At 50.6% G+C, this 18,649-nt stretch overlaps 1 protein-coding gene across 1 annotated transcript in view; it reads left to right on the top strand.

Annotated features, from left to right (window-relative positions):
• Positions 1 to 18,440, top strand: part of TALDO1 (transaldolase 1) — a 144,311-nt gene extending 125,871 nt beyond the window's left edge. The window contains exon 8 of the mRNA XM_030201300.1: positions 18,220 to 18,440. Coding sequence (XP_030057160.1) covers positions 18,220 to 18,252 — 33 coding nt within the window. The 3' untranslated portion in view covers positions 18,253 to 18,440. The remainder of the gene's footprint in view (positions 1 to 18,219) is intronic.
• Positions 18,441 to 18,649: the final 209 nt, after the last annotated feature.

An 18,649-nucleotide genomic window follows, 5' to 3' on the forward strand; every position in this document is an offset into this window, starting at 1 on the left:
GCCCCTCAAATTTGGTGTCATTTCTTTTCAGGCGATATCCCCGTAGTATCTCCGTTTTATGAATATAGTTATGCAGTTTCAGAATCACTACTCGGGGAGATGAGCGGCCATCTTGTTTCCTGCCCACGCGGTGTATTCTCTCAATACACAAGGGCCCTGCATGGTCCGAAGTTGCGAATTCCTTTTTCAACCATCTTGTCACCACCGTTTCGAGCACCGAGTCCCCCACCGACTCCGGGAACCCAACTAACCTCAGGTTTGCCCGTCTCGATCTGTTTTCAAGGTCGTCTAATTTGGCGGTGACCTCTTGCAACTTTTCTGTGTGTTTTTTCAGTTGCTGCGGTATCGGTAAAACAGAGTCCTCTAGCTCCGATACCCTGTGTTCCAGCTCACCGGTACGCTGCGTAGTTTCGGTCAGTAGGGATTCGAAGTTTGCGAACTGCGTGGTGAGCGTTGCCAATTTTGTCTCTAACGCTTTCTCCATAACCTCTGTGAGTTGTATTAACTGTTCTGGAGAGAATTTCTGTTCCAGCGGTTCTGGGCGCTGCTCTATGGCTTGTTCGGCGCTCTTCAGTTTTTCTTTCTCTTTTTTGGCGGTTTTCCCCGCCATCTTTTTCGCAGGGGTTTCTACAAATTTGTCCATTTGTGTTTCAAGTCCCTGGGTCTATATGCTGGAATCCCGTTTGAGTATAAATTTTAAGTTTTCAGATGCCGGGTGGCTGCGGGGCCTCGGAGAGCAGAGCAGGCACGTCCTGCTCTCTCTACTGCATCACGTGACTCCTAAAGCACAGACTTTAAAGGCGATATGTTCCTGTACAGGTAGCCAGTGAAGGTTGTAGCGCAGAGGCTGCGCATGTGTGAATCGATTCTCACCCAAAATCAGTCTCGCAGCTGTGTTCTGGACTGTATGGAACTTTTTTTAGGAGATAGAGCTTGCAGTCCACATAAATCTCAATGCACAAGGGTGAGAAACAGCTCTCTTGGAAGGAAATATCTAATGCGCCAGAGCCTCCACAGACCCTGCTTGAATACCTTCTGCACTTGTCAGAGTCTGGTCTCAAGACCAACTCCGTAAGGGTTCATCTTAGTGCAATTAGTGCTTTTCATTATCCTGTAGAGGGTAAGCCTATCTCTGGATAGCCTTTAGTTGTTCGCTTCATGAGAGGTTTGCTTTTGTCAAAGCCCCCCTGTCAAACCTCCACCAGGGTCATGGGATCTCAATGTCATTCTCACCCAGCTGATGAAGCCTCCTTTTGAGCCACTGAATTCCTGCCATCTGAAGTATTTGACCTGGAAGGTCATTTTCTTGGTGGCGGTTACTTCAGCTCGTAGGGTCAGTGAGCTTCAAGCCTTGGTAGCCCATGCTCCTTATACTGAATTTCATCATAACAGAGTAGTCCTCCGCACTTACCCTAAGTTCTTGCCGAAGGTGCTGTCTGAGTTCCATCTGAACCAGTCAATTGTCTTGCCAACGTTCTTCCCCGTCCTCATACCCGCCCTGCTGAACGTCAGTTGCATACATTGGACTGCAAGAGAGCATTGGCCTTCTATGTGGAGCGGACAAGCCCTTTCAGACAGTCTGCCCAAATGTTTGTTTCTTTTGATCCCAACAGGAGGGGAGTCGCTGTCGGGGAAACGCACCATTTCAAATTGGCTGGCAGATTGCATATCCTTCACTTATGCCCAGGTTGGGCTGACTCTAGAGGGTCATGTCATGGCTCATAGTGTTAGAGCCGTGTCAGTGGCTCACTTGAAGTCAGCCACTATCGAAGAAATTTGCAAGGCTGCGATGTGGTCCTCAGTCCATACATTCACATCTCATTACTGCCTTCAGCAGGATAACCGACGCGACAGTTGGTTCGGGCACTCGGTGCTGCAGAATCTGTTTGGGGTCTAGAATTTATTTATTTATTGCATTTGTATTCCACATTTTCCCACCTTTTTGCGGGTTCAGTGTGGCTTACAATATGATATAAATGATGGAAATACAATTTGTTACAACTTGGTTATGGATTACATTGTGTAGAGTTAAGCGAGACAGTCGAAGTAACGTTAAGGAATGTAACAATGGAACACAGACACTGAAACATTGGAAGGGACAATGGGAGGCTTAAAGGGCAATATTTAGGCATGAAGACATATGGTATACATATTTCTCTGAGTGGAGGTATGAGTGATGTGAGATTACGGGGATGAGATTGCAGAAGTGGATGTATGATGCATTAGTGAACATTGAGTGTGGACTTTGTGTTTTGGCTCTTTCCGTATATTTTTTCAAAAAGATGGGTCGTCAATAATTTGTGGAAAGAAGCTTGTTTGTGGATCATTCTTAAGTTGCGCGGTAGTGTATTCCAAAACTGCGTGCTTATGTGAGAGAAGGTTGACGCGTGTAGCATCTTGTATTTCAGGCCCTTGCAATTGGGGAAGTGAAGGTCGAGGAAAGTTCGAGATGATCTTTTGGCGTTTCTGGGTGGTAAGTCTATTAGCTCAGACATGTAGGCTGGGGCTTCGCCGTGAATGATTTTGTGGACTAACGTGCATACTTTAAAAGTGACGCATTCCTTGAGTGGTAGCCAGTGTAGTTTCTCTCGTACTGGCTTTGCACTTTCATATTTTGGTTTTCTGAAGATGTCTGGCTGCTGTATTCTGGGCTGTTTGAAGTTTCCTCAGTATTTGCTCTTTGCAACCAGCGTATAGTGAGTTGCAGTAATCCAGATGGCTCCACCCCCCTAGGCCCATTTTTTGTTCTGTTCCAGGCTGCACTCTGTTAGCTGTTGCTTTGTAGGTCAATCTCAGTTATGTCCTCGCTGTTGTGAGGCCCAATTGACCTTTCTTTGTTGTTTTGAGTGAGCCTGGGGCTAGGGATACCCCACATGTGAGAATAAGTAGCCTGCTTGTCCTCGGAGAAAGCGAAGTTACCTGTACCAGGTATTCTCCGAGGACAGCAGGCTGATTGTTCTCAGCAACCCGCCCATCTCCCCTTTGGAGTGGTTATTCTTTGTTTGTTTTTCACATAACTGAGGCAGGAACGGATGCGCGTGGGTGGGAAGATGGCCACGCATGCGCGGTGTGTCCGCCCCGCGTCCTACGGACTGTTGCAAAGCTTCTGGATTTTACTGGGAAAATCTTCTGTTCCTGGGGCCGCCGTGGATGCTGACCCACATGTGAGAACAATCTGCCTGCTGTCCTCGGAGAATACCTGCTACAGGTAAGTAACTTCTTGCTGTGGTAGGTAGCTTCACAAAAATGGTGGCGTACTTAGTTAACAAAAGCTGTTTGTTTTTCCTTGAAGTATTGCATACTGTTGAAGGTAAAATTCCATATCATCAAGCTGATCAATCCATAGACTGGTGGGTTGTGTCCATCTACCAGCAGGTGGAGATAGAGAGCAAACTTTTGCCTCCCTATATGTGGTCATGTGCTGCCGGAAACTCCTCACCAGTATGTTCTCTATCTCAGCAGGTGGTGGTCACACACAGCAGCAGCAGCTCTGGCTAGGCCTCCAAGCCTAATTTTTAGGTTTTGTTGAGTGCCTGGGGTTGAGGGCTCTTTTGAGCAAGTGCAAACCTGGTGGTGCCAGGTCCCTCCTTTTCTCCCCCCTCCCGCTGGCTCCGTTAAAAAAAAAAAAAAAAAAAAATTTTGAACGGCCTTAAAGGCGTTTATTTCGACGTTTATTTAAGCGTCTATTGCAGCTACTCACTGAGACACCAGGTCGTTACAACTCGGAGCGGACAGCAGGTAATTTTACCTTTTTATAGCGGGCGGGGGTTCCCCGATTCTTCTCCTCGTGGCACATGGCGGCGGAGGGCGAGGGCGCAAAGGGTCGCTCCCCGGGTCGCTTGAGCACTTCTAGAGGGGATGCGGGGGTCTTAAAGCCTGATTCGCCCTTCTTGGGTGACAGTTTCGTGACCGATGAATGTTCCGGTCCTTCCTCCGGCGTGGCGGTTTTTCCCGCCATAAACGCCCATCCCCCGCTCCTCGCCTCCGCCATCTTGGCCGGCCACGCGGCTCGGCCGGCTTCTTCTTGGGCCGCCCTTGAGGTTGGAGACATTAATGCCATGAACGCCCTTAATTTGGGCGACGGCACAGAAGCGGCTAAAAATAAGAGCCGTTCTTCCCGCGCGGCTCCTTCGCGGAGTTTCGCGCCGGACGCCATTTTGGATGCGCAGCATGTCTCTCCCCCGCTGTTGCGAGCGCCGGTTGAGAGCGCGCCTAGGGCTGTTGCCCAGGCTGCGGAAGTGCACGGTCTGGGGGGTTTCTCCCCCGAGTTTGTTTTGCTGTTGCATCAGGCCTTCCTCATGCACAACGCTGCCCCCGCTCCCTCGTCTGGTAAAGAGGTTGAGGTTCCCAGAGGTAAACGCCCTCGGGTTGATTCTCAGGCCTTGGAGGAATTTGTCTCCTCCGATGTAGATGAGGGCAGCGTGTCTGAGGTCTCCCAACGGTCCTTTGCGGATTCCTTGGAGGAGACGGATCCCCGCTCGGATGGAGCGGATGACCCCTCTGCAGCGCGTTTCGCCCAGAGGATTTGCCCAACCTGTTGTTACAGGCCATGGACACTTTGAAGATATCCTCTCCGGAGGACGTCTCTCCCTCAGCCCCTGTTGGCTCTGCCATTATGCTGGGGACTAAGCGCCCGCCTAGAACCTTCCACGTGCATGATGCCATGCACACCTTAATTTCGGCTCAATGGGATGTCCCAGAAGCGAGCCTTAAAGTGGCTAGGGCTATGTCCCGCCTCTATCCTTTGGCTGTGAGTGAACGTGAGGCCTATCTGTGGCCTACCGTGGATTCTTTAATCACTGCGGTGACTAAGAAAACGGCTTTGCCGGTGGAAGGTGGCACGGCCTTGAAGGACGCCCAAGACAGGAGATTGGAGGCGGCCTTAAGGTCGTCCTTTGAGGCGGCTGCTTTAAGTTTGCAGGCCTCAGTTTCCGGCTCCTACGTGGCCAGGGCGTGCCTGACTATGGTGCAGCGGGCTTCCCCCTCGGACCATTCCTTGAGGGCTGATTGGCCAGCCCTGGAATCGGGCTTAGCCTATTTGGCAGACTTGCTGTATGATGTCTTGAGAGCCTCAGCTAAAGGCATGGCTCAGACAGTCTCTGCGCGGCGGTGGCTTTGGCTGAAACATTGGTCTGCTGACCATGCCTCTAAATCCCGCCTGGCTAAATTGCCTTTTAAAGGCAAGCTGCTCTTTGGGGTCGAGCTGGACAAAATCGTGACCGATCTCGGCACGTCTAAGGGCAAGAAGTTACCGGAGGTCAGGGCTCGGGCTAGTGCTCGTCCCGGTACCTCCAGAGGACGGTTTCAGGAAGCCCGTCGGTACCGCCCGGGCAGGTCGGGTGTTTCTGCCCCCTCTTCCTTTAAGAGGAATTTCTCCCCCAAGCAGCATTCCTTTCGCAGAGACCGCCGTCCCGGAGGTGCTCCCTCCGGTCCTCCCCCAGGGTCTCGTACCCAATGACGGGGTCTTGGTCCACGCCCCAGTACAGATTGGAGGACGGCTGTCCTCGTTTCTGGGAGAGTGGACCACAATCACTTCAGACGCTTGGGTGCTGGAAGTCATCAGAGACGGCTACAAGCTAGAGTTCTGCCGACCCTTAAGAGACGGGTTTGTACTCTCTCCCTGCAAGTCTCCGGTCAAAGTTGTGGCAGTGCAACAGACTTTGGACAATCTGATCCGCCTGGGTGCGGTCGTTCCGGTGCCAGAAAGTCAGCTTGGCAAGGGGCGTTACTCCATTTACTTTGTGGTACCAAAGAAAGGAGGTTCTGTCCGGCCTATCCTCGACCTCAAAGGGGTCAATCGGGCCTTGAAAGTGCGGCACTTTCGCATGGAGACTCTCCGCTCTGTTATAGCGGCAGTGAAGGCAGGGGAGTACCTGGCATCCTTGGACATCAAGGAAGCGTACCTGCATATTCCCATCTGGCCTCCTCATCAACGCTTTCTGCGTTTTGCAGTCCTGGGACGACACTTCCAGTTCAGAGCCCTCCCGTTCGGGTTGGCTACTGCTCCGCGGACCTTTTCCAAAGTAATGGTGGTCATAGCGGCCTTCCTGCGAAAGGAAGGAGTACAAGTCCATCCTTATCTGGACGACTGGTTGATCCGAGCCCCCTCTTATGCAGAGTGCGGCAAAGCTGTGGACCGGGTAGTTGCTCTTTTGAGCTCCCTGGGATGGATCATCAACTGGGAGAAGAGCCAGCTGCGCCCGACTCACTCCCTGGAGTATCTGGGAGTTCGATTCGACACCCAAGTGGGCAGAGTGTTCCTGCCAGACAATCGGATTGTCAAGCTTCAGGCTCAGGTGGACCAGTTCCTGGTAGCCTCTCCTCTTCGGGCTTGGGACTATGTGCAGCTGTTGGGCTCTATGACGGCCACGATGGAAGTAGTGCCCTGGGCCAGGGCTCATATGAGACCACTACAACACTCTCTGCTGCAGCGCTGGACTCCGATGTCGGAGGATTATGCGGTGCGTCTTCCCTTGGATCCAGCAGTGCGCAAGGCGCTGAGCTGGTGGATGCAGACAGACAAGTTGTCTGCGGGAATGCCTCTGGTGGCCCCAGAGTGGATTGTCGTCACGACGGACGCCTCATTGTCGGGCTGGGGAGCCCACTGCTTGGGAAGGACAGCGCAGGGGCTCTGGTCTCCTGCAGAGGCGAAGTGGTCTATCAACCTCCTGGAACTCAGAGCCATTCGGTTGGCGCTTTTGGAGTTCATCCCGGTACTGGTGCTGAAGCCTGTACGGGTACTGTCGGACAATGCCACGGCTGTGGCCTATGTCAACCGCCAGGGAGGTACCAAGAGCGCCCCTCTAGCCAAGGAGGCTATGAGTCTATGCCAGTGGGCGGAAGCGAACCTGGAACAGCTGTCAGCGGCCCACATTGCCGGAGTCATGAATGTCAAGGCGGACTTTCTCAGTCGCCATACCTTGGAGCCCGGAGAGTGGCAGCTATCTGCTTAGGCGTTCTTGGACATCACGAAGCGCTGGGGCCAGCCGAGCCTGGATTTGATGGCGTCATCGGCCAATTGCCAAGTGCCGCGCTTCTTCAGCAGAGGACGGGACCCTCGATCCCTGGGAGTAGATGCTCTTCTCCAACAATGGCCGACACAAGAGCTTCTCTATGTGTTCCCACCCTGGCCCATGTTGGGCAGGGTCCTAGACCGGGTGGCAAAGCATCCCGGCAGGATAATCCTGGTGGGTCCGGATTGGCCCAGACGTCCCTGGTATGCGGACTTGATCAGGCTCTCAGTCGACGATCCTCTGCGGCTGCCAGTGGAGCAGGGCCTGTTACATCAGGGTCCCGTGGTGATGGAGGATCCCTCCCCCTTTGGTCTTACGGCCTGGCTATTGAGCGGCAGCGTCTGAGGAAGAAGGGCTTCTCAGACAAGGTCATCGCCACTATGCTGAGAGCGAGGAAACGCTCTACTTCTACTGCTTACGCCAGGGTTTGGCGTATCTTTGCAGCGTGGTGTGAAGCAGGCTCACTTTCTCCCTTCACTGCTCCAATTTCTTCAGTGTTGGCGTTCCTGCAAGAAGGTCTGGACAAAGGCCTGTCGCTCAGTTCCCTTAAGGTCCAGGTAGCGGCTCTGGCTTGCTTCAGGGGCCGCCTGAAGGGTGCTTCCCTGGCTTCCCAGCCAGATGTGGTGCGCTTTCTCAAGGGAGTTAATCACCTGCGCCCTCCTCTGCACTCAGTGGTGCCTGCGTGGAATCTCAACCTGGTGCTAAGAGCATTGCAGAAGCCGCCGTTTGAACCCTTGTCGAGGGCATCTCTGAAAGACCTGACGTTGAAAGCAGTCTTTTTGGTGGCTATCACTTCAGCCAGAAGAGTTTCCGAGCTCCAGGCGCTCTCATGTCGAGAGCCTTTTCTGCAGTTCACTGAGGCAGGAGTGACTATTCGCACAGTGCCTTCCTTTCTGCCCAAGATTGTTTCTCGCTTCCATGTGAATCAGCAGCTCTGTCTCCCTTCCTTTCGTAGGGAGGACTACCCAGAGGAGTACTCTGCTCTTAAATATCTGGATGTGAGACGAGTCATCATCAGATACTTGGAAGTGACCAATGATTTCCGGAAATCGGATCATCTGTTTGTCCTGTTTGCAGGTCCTCGTAGGGGTCTGCAGGCTGCTAAGCCTACAGTGGCAAGATGGGTCAAGGAAGCCATTGCAGCGGCTTATGTGGCCGCGGGGAAGGTGCCGCCTATCCAGCTGAAGGCTCACTCCACAAGAGCTCAGGCGGCCTCGATGGCAGAGGCCGGTTCCGTCTCCTTGGAAGAGATATGCAAGGCGGCAACTTGGGCTTCGGCCCATACATTCTCCAAGCATTACCGCTTGACTGTGGCTGCTCGGGCGGAGGCCCGGTTTGGAGCTTCAGTGTTGCGGTCAGGGATTTCTATGTCCCGCCCTGGGTGAGTACTGCTTCGGTACATCCCACCAGTCTATGGATTGATCAGCTTGATGATATGGAAGGTAAAATTATGTATAATCATACCTGATAATTTTCTTTCCATTAATCATAGCTGATCAATCCATAGCCCCTCCCAGATATCTGTATTGTTTTACTCTGGTTGCATTTCAGGTTCAAGTTTAGTCTTCAGTTACTTCAGAAAGACTTCGTGTTCAAGTTTTTTCACTTGGATTCTTCAAGAGTTAAGACGAGTTTGTGTTACAGTGAGCTGCTGCATTCCTCTCCCCTCCGTTTTACGGGGCTGGATTGAGACTTATAATTCTGCCGGCACTCCCTCCCGCTTCGTGCGGCTGTAGGGCAGTTTTGTACCCCTCCCGCTTCGGCGGTGTTCGGGTCAGTCAGCTCCTCCCGCGGTTGCGGTTGCAGGATAAGCCAGATCCCCCCGCATCGGCGGGTGTGGTGTCCCTCCCCCGCTCCGCGGGGATGAGCTGGACGGATTCCCCTCCCCCACTTGTGTGGGGATGAGCTGGGTTAATTCCCCTCCCCCGTTTCGGCGGTGGTGAGCTGGGCAGAGTGTCCCTTCGTGGGTGTAATTCTCTAAGTGCTGAGTCCTGCGGATGGAGCTTTGATATCGACATACTGAGGAGTTTCCGGCAGCACATGACCACATATAGGGAGGCAAAAGTTTGCTCTCTATCTCCACCTGCTGGTAGATGGACACAACCCACCAGTCTATGGATTGATCAGCTATGATTAATGGAAAGAAAATTATCAGGTATGATTATACATAATTTTACCTTATGTATCATACCTGATAATTTTCTTTCCATTAATCATAGCAGATCAATCCATAGACTGGTGGGTTGTGTCCATCTACCAGCAGGTGGAGATAGAGAGCAATCCTTTTGCCTCCCTATATGTGGTCATGTGCTGCCGGAAACTCCTCAGTATGTCGATATCAAAGCTCCATCCGCAGGACTCAGCACTTAGAGAATTACACCCACAAAGGGACAATCTGCCCAGCTCACCACCGCCGAAACAGGGGAGGGGAATTAACCTAGCTCATCCCCACACAAGTGGGGGAGGGGAATCCGTCCAGCTCATCCCCGCGGAGCGGGGGAGGGACACCACACCTACCGATGCGGCGGAATCTGGCTTATCCTGCAACCGCGGGAGGAGCTGACTGACCCTAACACCGCCGAAGCGGGAGGGGTACAAAGCTGCCCTACAGCGGCACAAAGCGGGAGGGAGCGCCGGCAGAATTTAGGTCTCAATCCAGCCCCGTAAAACGGAGGGGAGAGGAATGCAGCAGCTCACTGTAACACAAAATCGTCTCAACTCCTGAAGAATCCAATTGAAAAAACTTGAACACGAAGTCCTCCTGAACAGGAACTGAAGACTAAACTTGAACCTGAAATGCAACCAGAATGTAAACAGTACAGATATCTGGGAGGGGCTATGGATTGATCAGCTATGATTAATGGAAAGAAAATTATCAGGTATAATACATAATTTTACCTTCCATATCATCATGCTGATCAATCCATAGACTGGTGGGATGTACCGAAGCAGTACTCACCCAGGGCGGGACACAGAAATCCCTGACCGCAACACTGAAGCTCCAAACCGGGCCTCCGCCCGAGCAGCCACAGTCAAGCGGTAATGTCTGGAGAAGGTATGAGCCGATGCCCAAGTTGCCGCCCTACAAATCTCTTCCAAGGAGACGGACTCGGCCTCTGCCATCGAGGCCGCCTGTGCTCTAGTGGAATGAGGCTTCAGCTGGAAAGGCGGCACCTTCCTTGCGGCCACATAAGCCGCTGCAATGGGTTCCTTGACCCATCGTGCCACTGTAGATTTGGCAGCCTGCAGACCCTTACAAGGACCTGCGAACAGCACAAACAGATCAGACTTCCGGAATCATTGGTCACTTCCAAGTATCTGATGATGACTCGTCTCACATCTAAATATTTGAGAGCAGAGCACTCCTCTGGGTAGTCCTCCCTACGAAAGGAGGGTAAACAGAGCTGCTGATTCACATGGAAGCGAGGACCAATCTTGGGCAGGAAGGAAGGCACTGTGCGAATAGACACTCCTGCCTCAGTGAACTGCAGAAAGGGCTCTCGACATGATAGCGCCTGGAGCTCGGAAACTCTTCTGGCTGAAGTGATAGCCACCAAAAGACTGCTTTCAACGTCAATTCTTTCCAGAGATGCCCTCGACAAGGGTTCACAAGGCGGCTTCTGCAAGGCTCTTAGCACCAGATTGAGATTCCACGCAGGTACCACTGCGTGCAGAGGAGGGCGCAGGTGAATAACTCTCTTGAGAAAGCGCACCACATCTGGCTGCAATGCCAGGGAAACACCCTTCAGGTGACCCCTGAAGCAAGCAAGAGCCGCTACCTGGACCTTAAGGGAACTGAGCGACAGGCCTTTTTCCAGACCTTCTTGCAGGAACGCCAACACTGATGAAAATGGAGCAGTGAAGGGAGAAAGTGAGCCTGCCTCACACCACGATGCAAGGTACGCCAAACCGTGGCGTAATCAGTAGAAGTAGAGCGCTTCCTCGCTCTCAGCATAGTGGCGATGACCTTGTCTGAGAAGCTCTGCTTGCTCCAACGCTGCTGCTCAATAACCAGGCTGTAAGACCAAAGGGGGAGGGATCCTCCATCACCACAGGACCCTGATGGCAACAGGCGCCGCTCAGCTGGCCTCTGCAGAGGTCCGTCCACTGAGAGCCTGATCAAGTCCGCATACCAGGGACGTCTGGGCCAATCCGGACTCACCAGGATTATCCGGCCCGGATGCTTTGCCACCTGGCCTAGCACCCTGCCCAACATGGGCCAAGGCGGAAACACAAAGAGGAGCTCCTGTGTTGGCCACTGTGGGAGAAGAGCATCTACTCCCAGAGATCGAGGGTCCCGTCCTCTGCTGACAAAGCGCGGCACTTGGCAATTGGCTGAAGATGCCATCAAATCTAGGCTCGGCTGGCCCCAGTGCTTCGTGATGTCCAAGAACGCCTGAGCAATATTCATGACTCCCGCTATGTGGGCCGCCGACAGCTGTTCCAGGTTTGTTTCCGCCCACAGGCATAGCTTCATGGCCTCCGTGCCTAGAGGGGCGCTCCTGGTACCTCCCTGGTGATTGACATAGGCTACAGCCGTGGCATTGTCCGACAGGACCCGTACTGGCTTCAGCGCCAGGCCCGGGAGAAACTCCAAAGGCGCCAACCGAATGGCTCTTGAGTTCTGGGAAGTTGATAGACCACTCTGCCTCTGCAGGGGACCAGAGCCCCTGCGCTGTCCTTCCCAAGCAGTGGGCTCCCCAGCCCCACAAAGAGGCGTCCGCCGTGACGAAAACCCACTCCGGGGTCACAAGAGGCATTCCTGCGGACAGCTTGTCTGGCCTCAGCCACCAGCTCAGCGCCTTGCGCACCGCTGGATCCAAGGGAAGGCGCACAGCTTAATCCTCCGAAGCTGGAGTCCATCGCTGCAGCAGAGAGCGCTGTATAGGTCACATATAGGCCCTGATTCCATCGTGGGCGTCAGAGCCCAACAGCTGCCCATAGTCCCGAGCCCGAAGAAGAGGCTGCTAGGAACTTGTCCACCTGAGCCTGAAGCTTGACAATCCGATTGTCTGGCAGGAACACTCTGCCCACTTGGGGGTCAAATTGAACTCCCAGAAACTCCAGGGACTGAGTCGGGCGCAGCTGGCTTTTCTCCCAGTTGATGATCCACCTCAGGGAGCTCAAAAGAGCAATCACCCGGTCTGAAGCTCTGCCGCACTCTGCATAACAGGGGGCTCTGATCAACCAGTCGTCCAGATAAGGATGGACTTGTACTCTTCTTGCTTAGGAAGGCCGCGATGACCACCATAACTTGGAGAAGGTCCGCGAAGCAGTAGCCAACCCGAAAGGGAGGGCTCTGAACTGGGCGTGTCCTCGGAACTGCAGAAAGCGTTGATGAGGAGGCCAGATGGGAATATGCAAGTAATCTTCCTTGATGTCCAAGGATGCCAGGAACTCCCCTGCCTGCACTGCCGCTATAACAGAGCGGAGAGTCTCCATCAGGAAGGGCCGAACTTCCAAGGCCCGATTGACCCCTTTGACCCCTTGAGGTTGAGGATAGGCTGGACAAACCTCCTTTCTTAGGTACCACAAAGTAAATGGAGTAACGTCCCTTGCCAGGGTGACCTGGCACCGGAACAACCGCACCCAGGCGGATCAGATTGTCCAAAGTCTGCTGCACTGCCACAGCTTGACCGGAGACTTGCAGGGAGAGTGCACAAACCCGAAACAAGGGTCGGCAGAACTCTAGCTTGTAGCCGTCTCTGATGACTTCCAGCACTCAAGCGTCTGAAGTTACCCTGGTCCACTCGCCCAGAAACTAGGATAGGCGTCCTCCAATCTGTTTTGGGCCATGGACCAGCGCCCCGTCATTGGGTACGAGACCCTGGGGGAGGACCGGAGGAGGCACCTCCGGGACGGCGGTCTCTGCGAAAGGAATGCTGCTTGGGGGAGAAATTCCTTTTGATGGAAGAGGGGGCAGAGGAGCTCGACTTGCCCGGGCATTACCGACGGGCTTCCTGAAACCGTCCTTTGGAGGAACCGGGGCGGGCACCATTGGCCCGAGCCCTGATCTCCGGTAACCTCTTGCCCTTAGACGTGCCGAGATCGGTCACAATCTTGTCCAGCTCGACCCCAAAGAGCAGCTTGCCTTTAAAAGGCAACTTAGCCAGGCGAGACTTAAAGGCGTGGTCAGCAGACAAATGCTTCAGCCAAAGCCACCGCCGTGCAGAGACTGTCTGAGCCATACCTTTAGCCGAGGCTCTCAAGACATCATACAGCCAGCCTGCCAAGTAGGCCAAGCCCGATTCCAGGGCTGGCCAATCAGCCCTCAAGGAAGGATCCGAGGGGGAAGCCCGCTGCGCAAGGGTCAGGCACGCCCTGGCCACATAGGAGCCACAAATTGAGGCCTGTAAACTTAAAGCAGCCGCCTCGAAGGACGACTTTAAAGCCGCCTCCAAACTCCTGTCTTGGGCGTCCTTTAGGGTCGTGCCACCTTCCACCGGCAATGCCGTGTTCTTAGTCACCGCAGTGATTAAAGAATCCATGGTAGGCCCAAGAAAGGCCTCCCGTTCACCTTCAGGCAGAGGATAGAGGCGGGACATAGCCCTAGCCACTTTAAGGCTCGCTTCTGGGAAATCCCATTGAACCGAAATCAAGGTGTGCATGGCTTCATGCAAGTAGAAGGTTCTAGGCGGGCGCTTAGTCCCCTGCATAATGGCAGAGCCAACAGAGGCTGAGGGAGAGACGTCCTCCGGAGAGGAACTCTGCAGCACGGATCTTTCGCTCAGAGGATTTGCCCAACCTGTTAGTGCAGGCCATGAGCATTTTGAAGAGGGGTCATCCGCTCCATTCGAGTGGCAATCCGTCTCCTCCAAGGAATCCCCAAAGGACCGTTGGGAGAACTCAGATACGCTGCCCTCATCTACATCAGAGGAGACCGAGTCCTCTAGGGCCTGGAAGTCCACCCGAGGGCGTTTGCTTCTGGAGGCCTCAGCCCCTTGATCAGAGGGGGGAGCCGGGACAGCGTTTATCATAAGAAAAGCCTGATGCAGCAGCAAAATGAACTCAGGGGAGAAACCCCCTAGACTGAGCACTTCTGCCGCCTGGGCCACGGCCCTAGACGCACCCTCAACCGGCGCTCGCAAGAGCGGGGGAGAAACATGCTGCGCATCCAAAATGGCGTCCGGCGCGAAACTCCGAGAAGGAGCCGTGCGGGAAGAACGGCGCTTAACTTTCGCCGCTTTCTTGCCGTCGCCCGAATCAAGGGCGACCATAGCATTAACGTCTCCCAGCTCGACGGCGGCCCAAGAAGAAGCCACCCGAGCAGAGTGGGCGAGTAGCGGGGGATGGGCGCTTATGGCGGGAAAAAAACGCCGCACCGGAGGAAGAACCGGGACACTGACCGGACTCCAAACTGATGCCCAACAAAGGCGATTCAGGCTTTGAAACCCCCGCTAGACGCACACACGCGGTCCGGGGAGCGAATCCTCGTGCCCTCGCCCTCCGACGCCATAAGCCACGTGGAGACCAAACGGGGAATCCCCTGCCCGCTATAAAAAGGTAAAATTACCTGCTTCTCGCTCTGAGCTGTAACGAACTGGTGTCCCAGTGAGCAGCTGCAATACACGCTGATATCAATGTTGAAATAAACGCCCTTAAAGGACGTCAAAATTTTTTTTTTTAAACGGAGCCAGCGGGAGGGGGGAGAAAAGGAGGGACCTGGCACCACCAGGTTTGCACTTGCTCAAGAAGAGCCCTCAACCCCAGGTACTCAACAAATCTAAAGATTAGGCTTGGAGACCTAGCCAGAGCTGCTGCTTTGTGTGACCACCATCTGCTGAGATAGAGAACATACTGAGGAATTTCCGGCAGCACATGACCACATATAGGGAGGCAAAAGGATTGCTCTCTATCTCCACCTGCTGGTAGATGGACACAACCCACCAGTCTATGGATTGATCAGCATGATGATATGGAAATGGGTTTTACTATTAATGCAGCGCTGTATTTTGTTTTATTTTATATTAATTGATTTTCATAATAGTACAAACAAGTTTGTAAGGCAATACAGAGAAAAAAAAACAATTTTTCTTTAAACATAATTATTAAACATGTATTAATCGTATCACTCTTCCTTAGACCACCATTAATAGGGGGGGGGAGGATTCCAAACAGATTTAAGGAGAAATATCACTCAAAAAGAAAAAAAACAATTCTTAGTACAAATTGGCATAGTCCTGATTTTCATTCTACTTCATTTGCAGTTATCAATCAAATTTCCTATTCAGCTAGATGGGTTTTTAGCGTCCAGAAAGAGCCTTAATTGAGACGGCTCAAAAAAAAGACATATTTAATGCCAGACATATTTATACATGGATATGCCAAAGTAAATATTGCACCCAACGCTCTCACTTAATCTCTCAGTGCCAGAAATTGCTTTCTCCTCTGCTGGGTAGTCTTGGTAATGTCAGGGTAGACCCATATTTTCTGCCCACAGAACAGGGCTGAGGAGTGTTTAAAGTACATTTTCATAATCATATTCAAATCCTGTTCAAAAACCGTGGACACTATAAGGGTCCCTCTTGAAGTTATTTCTATCATTGAGTCTTCTAATAACGCTGTTAAATTCTGTATATCTGTTGCAAATGCAGCGCTGTATTCTTGAAAATGAAGATGGTCCTTGCTATACAGAGCTTACAATCCAATCAGGACAAACAAGGGATTAAGGTGGGAATGATAAAACTGACATTGGTACTGAACAAGTGGCTAATAGGAATTAAAAGCAGCCTTAAAGGTGGGCGTTTTAGCCTAGATTTGAAGGTAGCCGGAGATGGAGCTTGATGTACTGATTTAGGAAGTCTATTCCAGGTGTATGGTGCCGCAAAATAAAAGGACTCTCTGGAGTGGACAGTGTAGGAGAAGGGTGCACGTGAGACTTACCCAAGGAATAGAGTTCGGGGAGGGGCGAAAAGTGAAGAGGTACTGAGGAGCTGCAGAGTGCACTTGTAAGTCAATAAGAGTACTTCCAACACTATATGGAAATGGAGCCAATAAAGTGACTGAGGAGAGGGCTAATATGAGCATAGCGACACTCGCTGAATGTCATGCAGCAGAAGTTTGAACAGATTGAAGGGGAGAGGTGGCTTACTGTGAGAAGCAAGTTGCAATGGTCTTAAGTGAATATATTCAACAGGGTTGTTGCTTGGAAACACTAGACCTGATGCAATGACTATAATGCAGTCAAATCTTTGGACCCCAACATTGTTTTGTAGTCTAACTTTTCAGGGTAATCTGTACATTGGTAAACACTAACTGCAGATGAAGAAGCACATAGGGTTTAAATTGATTTTCCAGTTCAATTACTAGCTTCAGGTAGCTACAGTAAACTAGGTTACTCTGAAGTCTTTGAGGAAAGCTTGGAGTACTTTTCCAGGGTACTAAGTTGTGTCCCAGGAATGACAAACTTCAGAAGTTAGGAGAATCCAAGATGGCTGCCATACCTATGAACATCGAGGAGCTGCTTTCTTAGTTAAGAAAATAATGCCAAAAAGACGGGGGAAAACAGCAGCTCGAGCTTCCCCCTTTACCTCTTGGCCCGATGGACCAATATGCCAGACCCTCGGGACAGAATATCCGGATCGGGAGCGGTCCCGAGAGTAGCGCCGGCGTCTTGGAGGAATCGGCTAACTCCGGGCAAAGTGTTTCGTTGAGCCCTGATCAGAGGACTCCGCCCCCGCAACCGCGGTTTACCAGCTCTCCCTCAGGAGGATCAACGGGGTCTCCACCTTTGAGCGGAAGGGTAATTCCAGTGAAGGAAGCTCTTGAACAGCGCGAGGAAGAGCCAGAGGGTCAGTTTACAACTCCCGAGATGACCATTGCAGGGACCCAGGCTGTGGGACGAGGAGGAGAAGAATTAGTGGGTTCTCAGGATCTACTTTCATCCTTTTCCCTTAAAATTCCGGAGTAACGTTGGATGCCTTATGGGACTTAATGGCACAGGCCGTTAAGACCTTTACTGGTCAATCTAAAGTTTTATCTGAGAAATTGGTTTCTATAGAACAGAAGATAGTTAAAAATGAATCTGATATTAAAGGTTTAAAAGACAATGAAGAAAAGATGGATAAAAAGTTTCTAGAGGCTGAGAAAGTACAGCAAACTATGGTGAAAGATGTTGTAAATCTGAGAAGGAAGATGGAACTTTATGACAATTTTATGAGGTATAATAATATCAGATTTATAAATTTCCCCATGGTCAAACCTGCAGACATGCTTAAAAGATACCTATTGGAAGTGTTACAAATCCCTCAAGAAAATTTACCACCTTTTAACCAAGCATATTATGTGCCACAAAAAGATCTTCAGCAAGAACAAAATGTCTCATTAGATGTTTCCACACTATTAAAGACTTCTGAAATTGAACAAGCCAGGCTAGCGACCTTGATTGCTACCTTAGCATTATCATCAGATAAAGCTTGGCTATTTAGAATGTTCTTTAGAAATAAAGATAAATTATTTATTGGACTTAAAGTAAATTTGTTCCCAGACGTTTCAAAGGAAACTCAAAAGAGGAGAAAACAATTTTTTGTTGAAATCAGCAGTTCTTCAATTGGGAGCCGTATTTTATTTGCGGTTCCCATGTAAATGTGTGATTCCATATAATTTGATGAAGTATTTATTCACAGAACCCTTACAATTAACATCCTTCTTAGCCTCTAAGAATACAATAGGAGTGAAATAAGTTTTTTCTGTTAGTTCTAGGTATTATTTGAAGTTGTATTAAACAATTTTCTTCTAGTTACCTCCATATATTGTATCTTGGATTCTCTCTTTGGTGGACTTTTAATATATTTCATATTATTTTTTCTTTTATGGTCGTATGTATAGATATCCTGAAATATTTACTTTCCTGCTCAAGGTTATATATCTTGATATATTTTGTAAAATGAATAAATAATTAAAAAAAAAAAAAAAACTTCAGAAGTTAATGGCTGTCCTGTGACACCTGAAACTTGCAACTGCTGTTGAAGGGCTCATGTAGGTTCCGGTACTAGTTCTTCAAAATGCTGCTTCATGGAATTTTGCCTGCAAGAAGACTATATATTATTAATTACATTTGTACCCTGCGCTTTCCCACACATAGCAGGTTCAATGCGGCTTACATAGTAAATAGAATTACAAAGTCTTGAAGGAGAATGTTAGAAGTTGTAGTAAACACAGTAGTACAATAGCATTAAAACACTAATATATATATATTTTTTTTTAGGTACGAATGTTTGGTACAGAAAATGGGAAGTAGAAAATTGAGTTATGAAACCGAAGAGGTGCCTAAACTTTTTTACTGATCACATGGGACCTGCAGGATACAGACTCCTGATCACCTACATGCAATAGTTGTACTGCTGGCTACTGAATCTTATTTTTTTTTTTTTTGAAAGGGCCAAAACTGTCTATTGGTGAGCTATTAAAATTGCCATTTAAATTTTGGTTTGTGTTTAAGTGTGTTTGTGTTCTACAGTGATAGTGTAAATATCGGGCATATTTTCCTTAAAATTCAGGGAGACCAAGTTCTTTATGGTTATACTTAAATTTTCAGGTACAATGAACCTCTAGCTTGGCTGTGATTCTAGGACAAATGATCTTTTAAGATCTTCCCTACTTCACCTTCCTGGATCTGGCATAAAATGTGTACAGAA

Source organism: Microcaecilia unicolor, chromosome 4 (genome assembly GCF_901765095.1).
Source record: "Microcaecilia unicolor chromosome 4, aMicUni1.1, whole genome shotgun sequence".
Classification (NCBI taxonomy): Eukaryota; Metazoa; Chordata; class Amphibia; order Gymnophiona; family Siphonopidae; genus Microcaecilia; species Microcaecilia unicolor.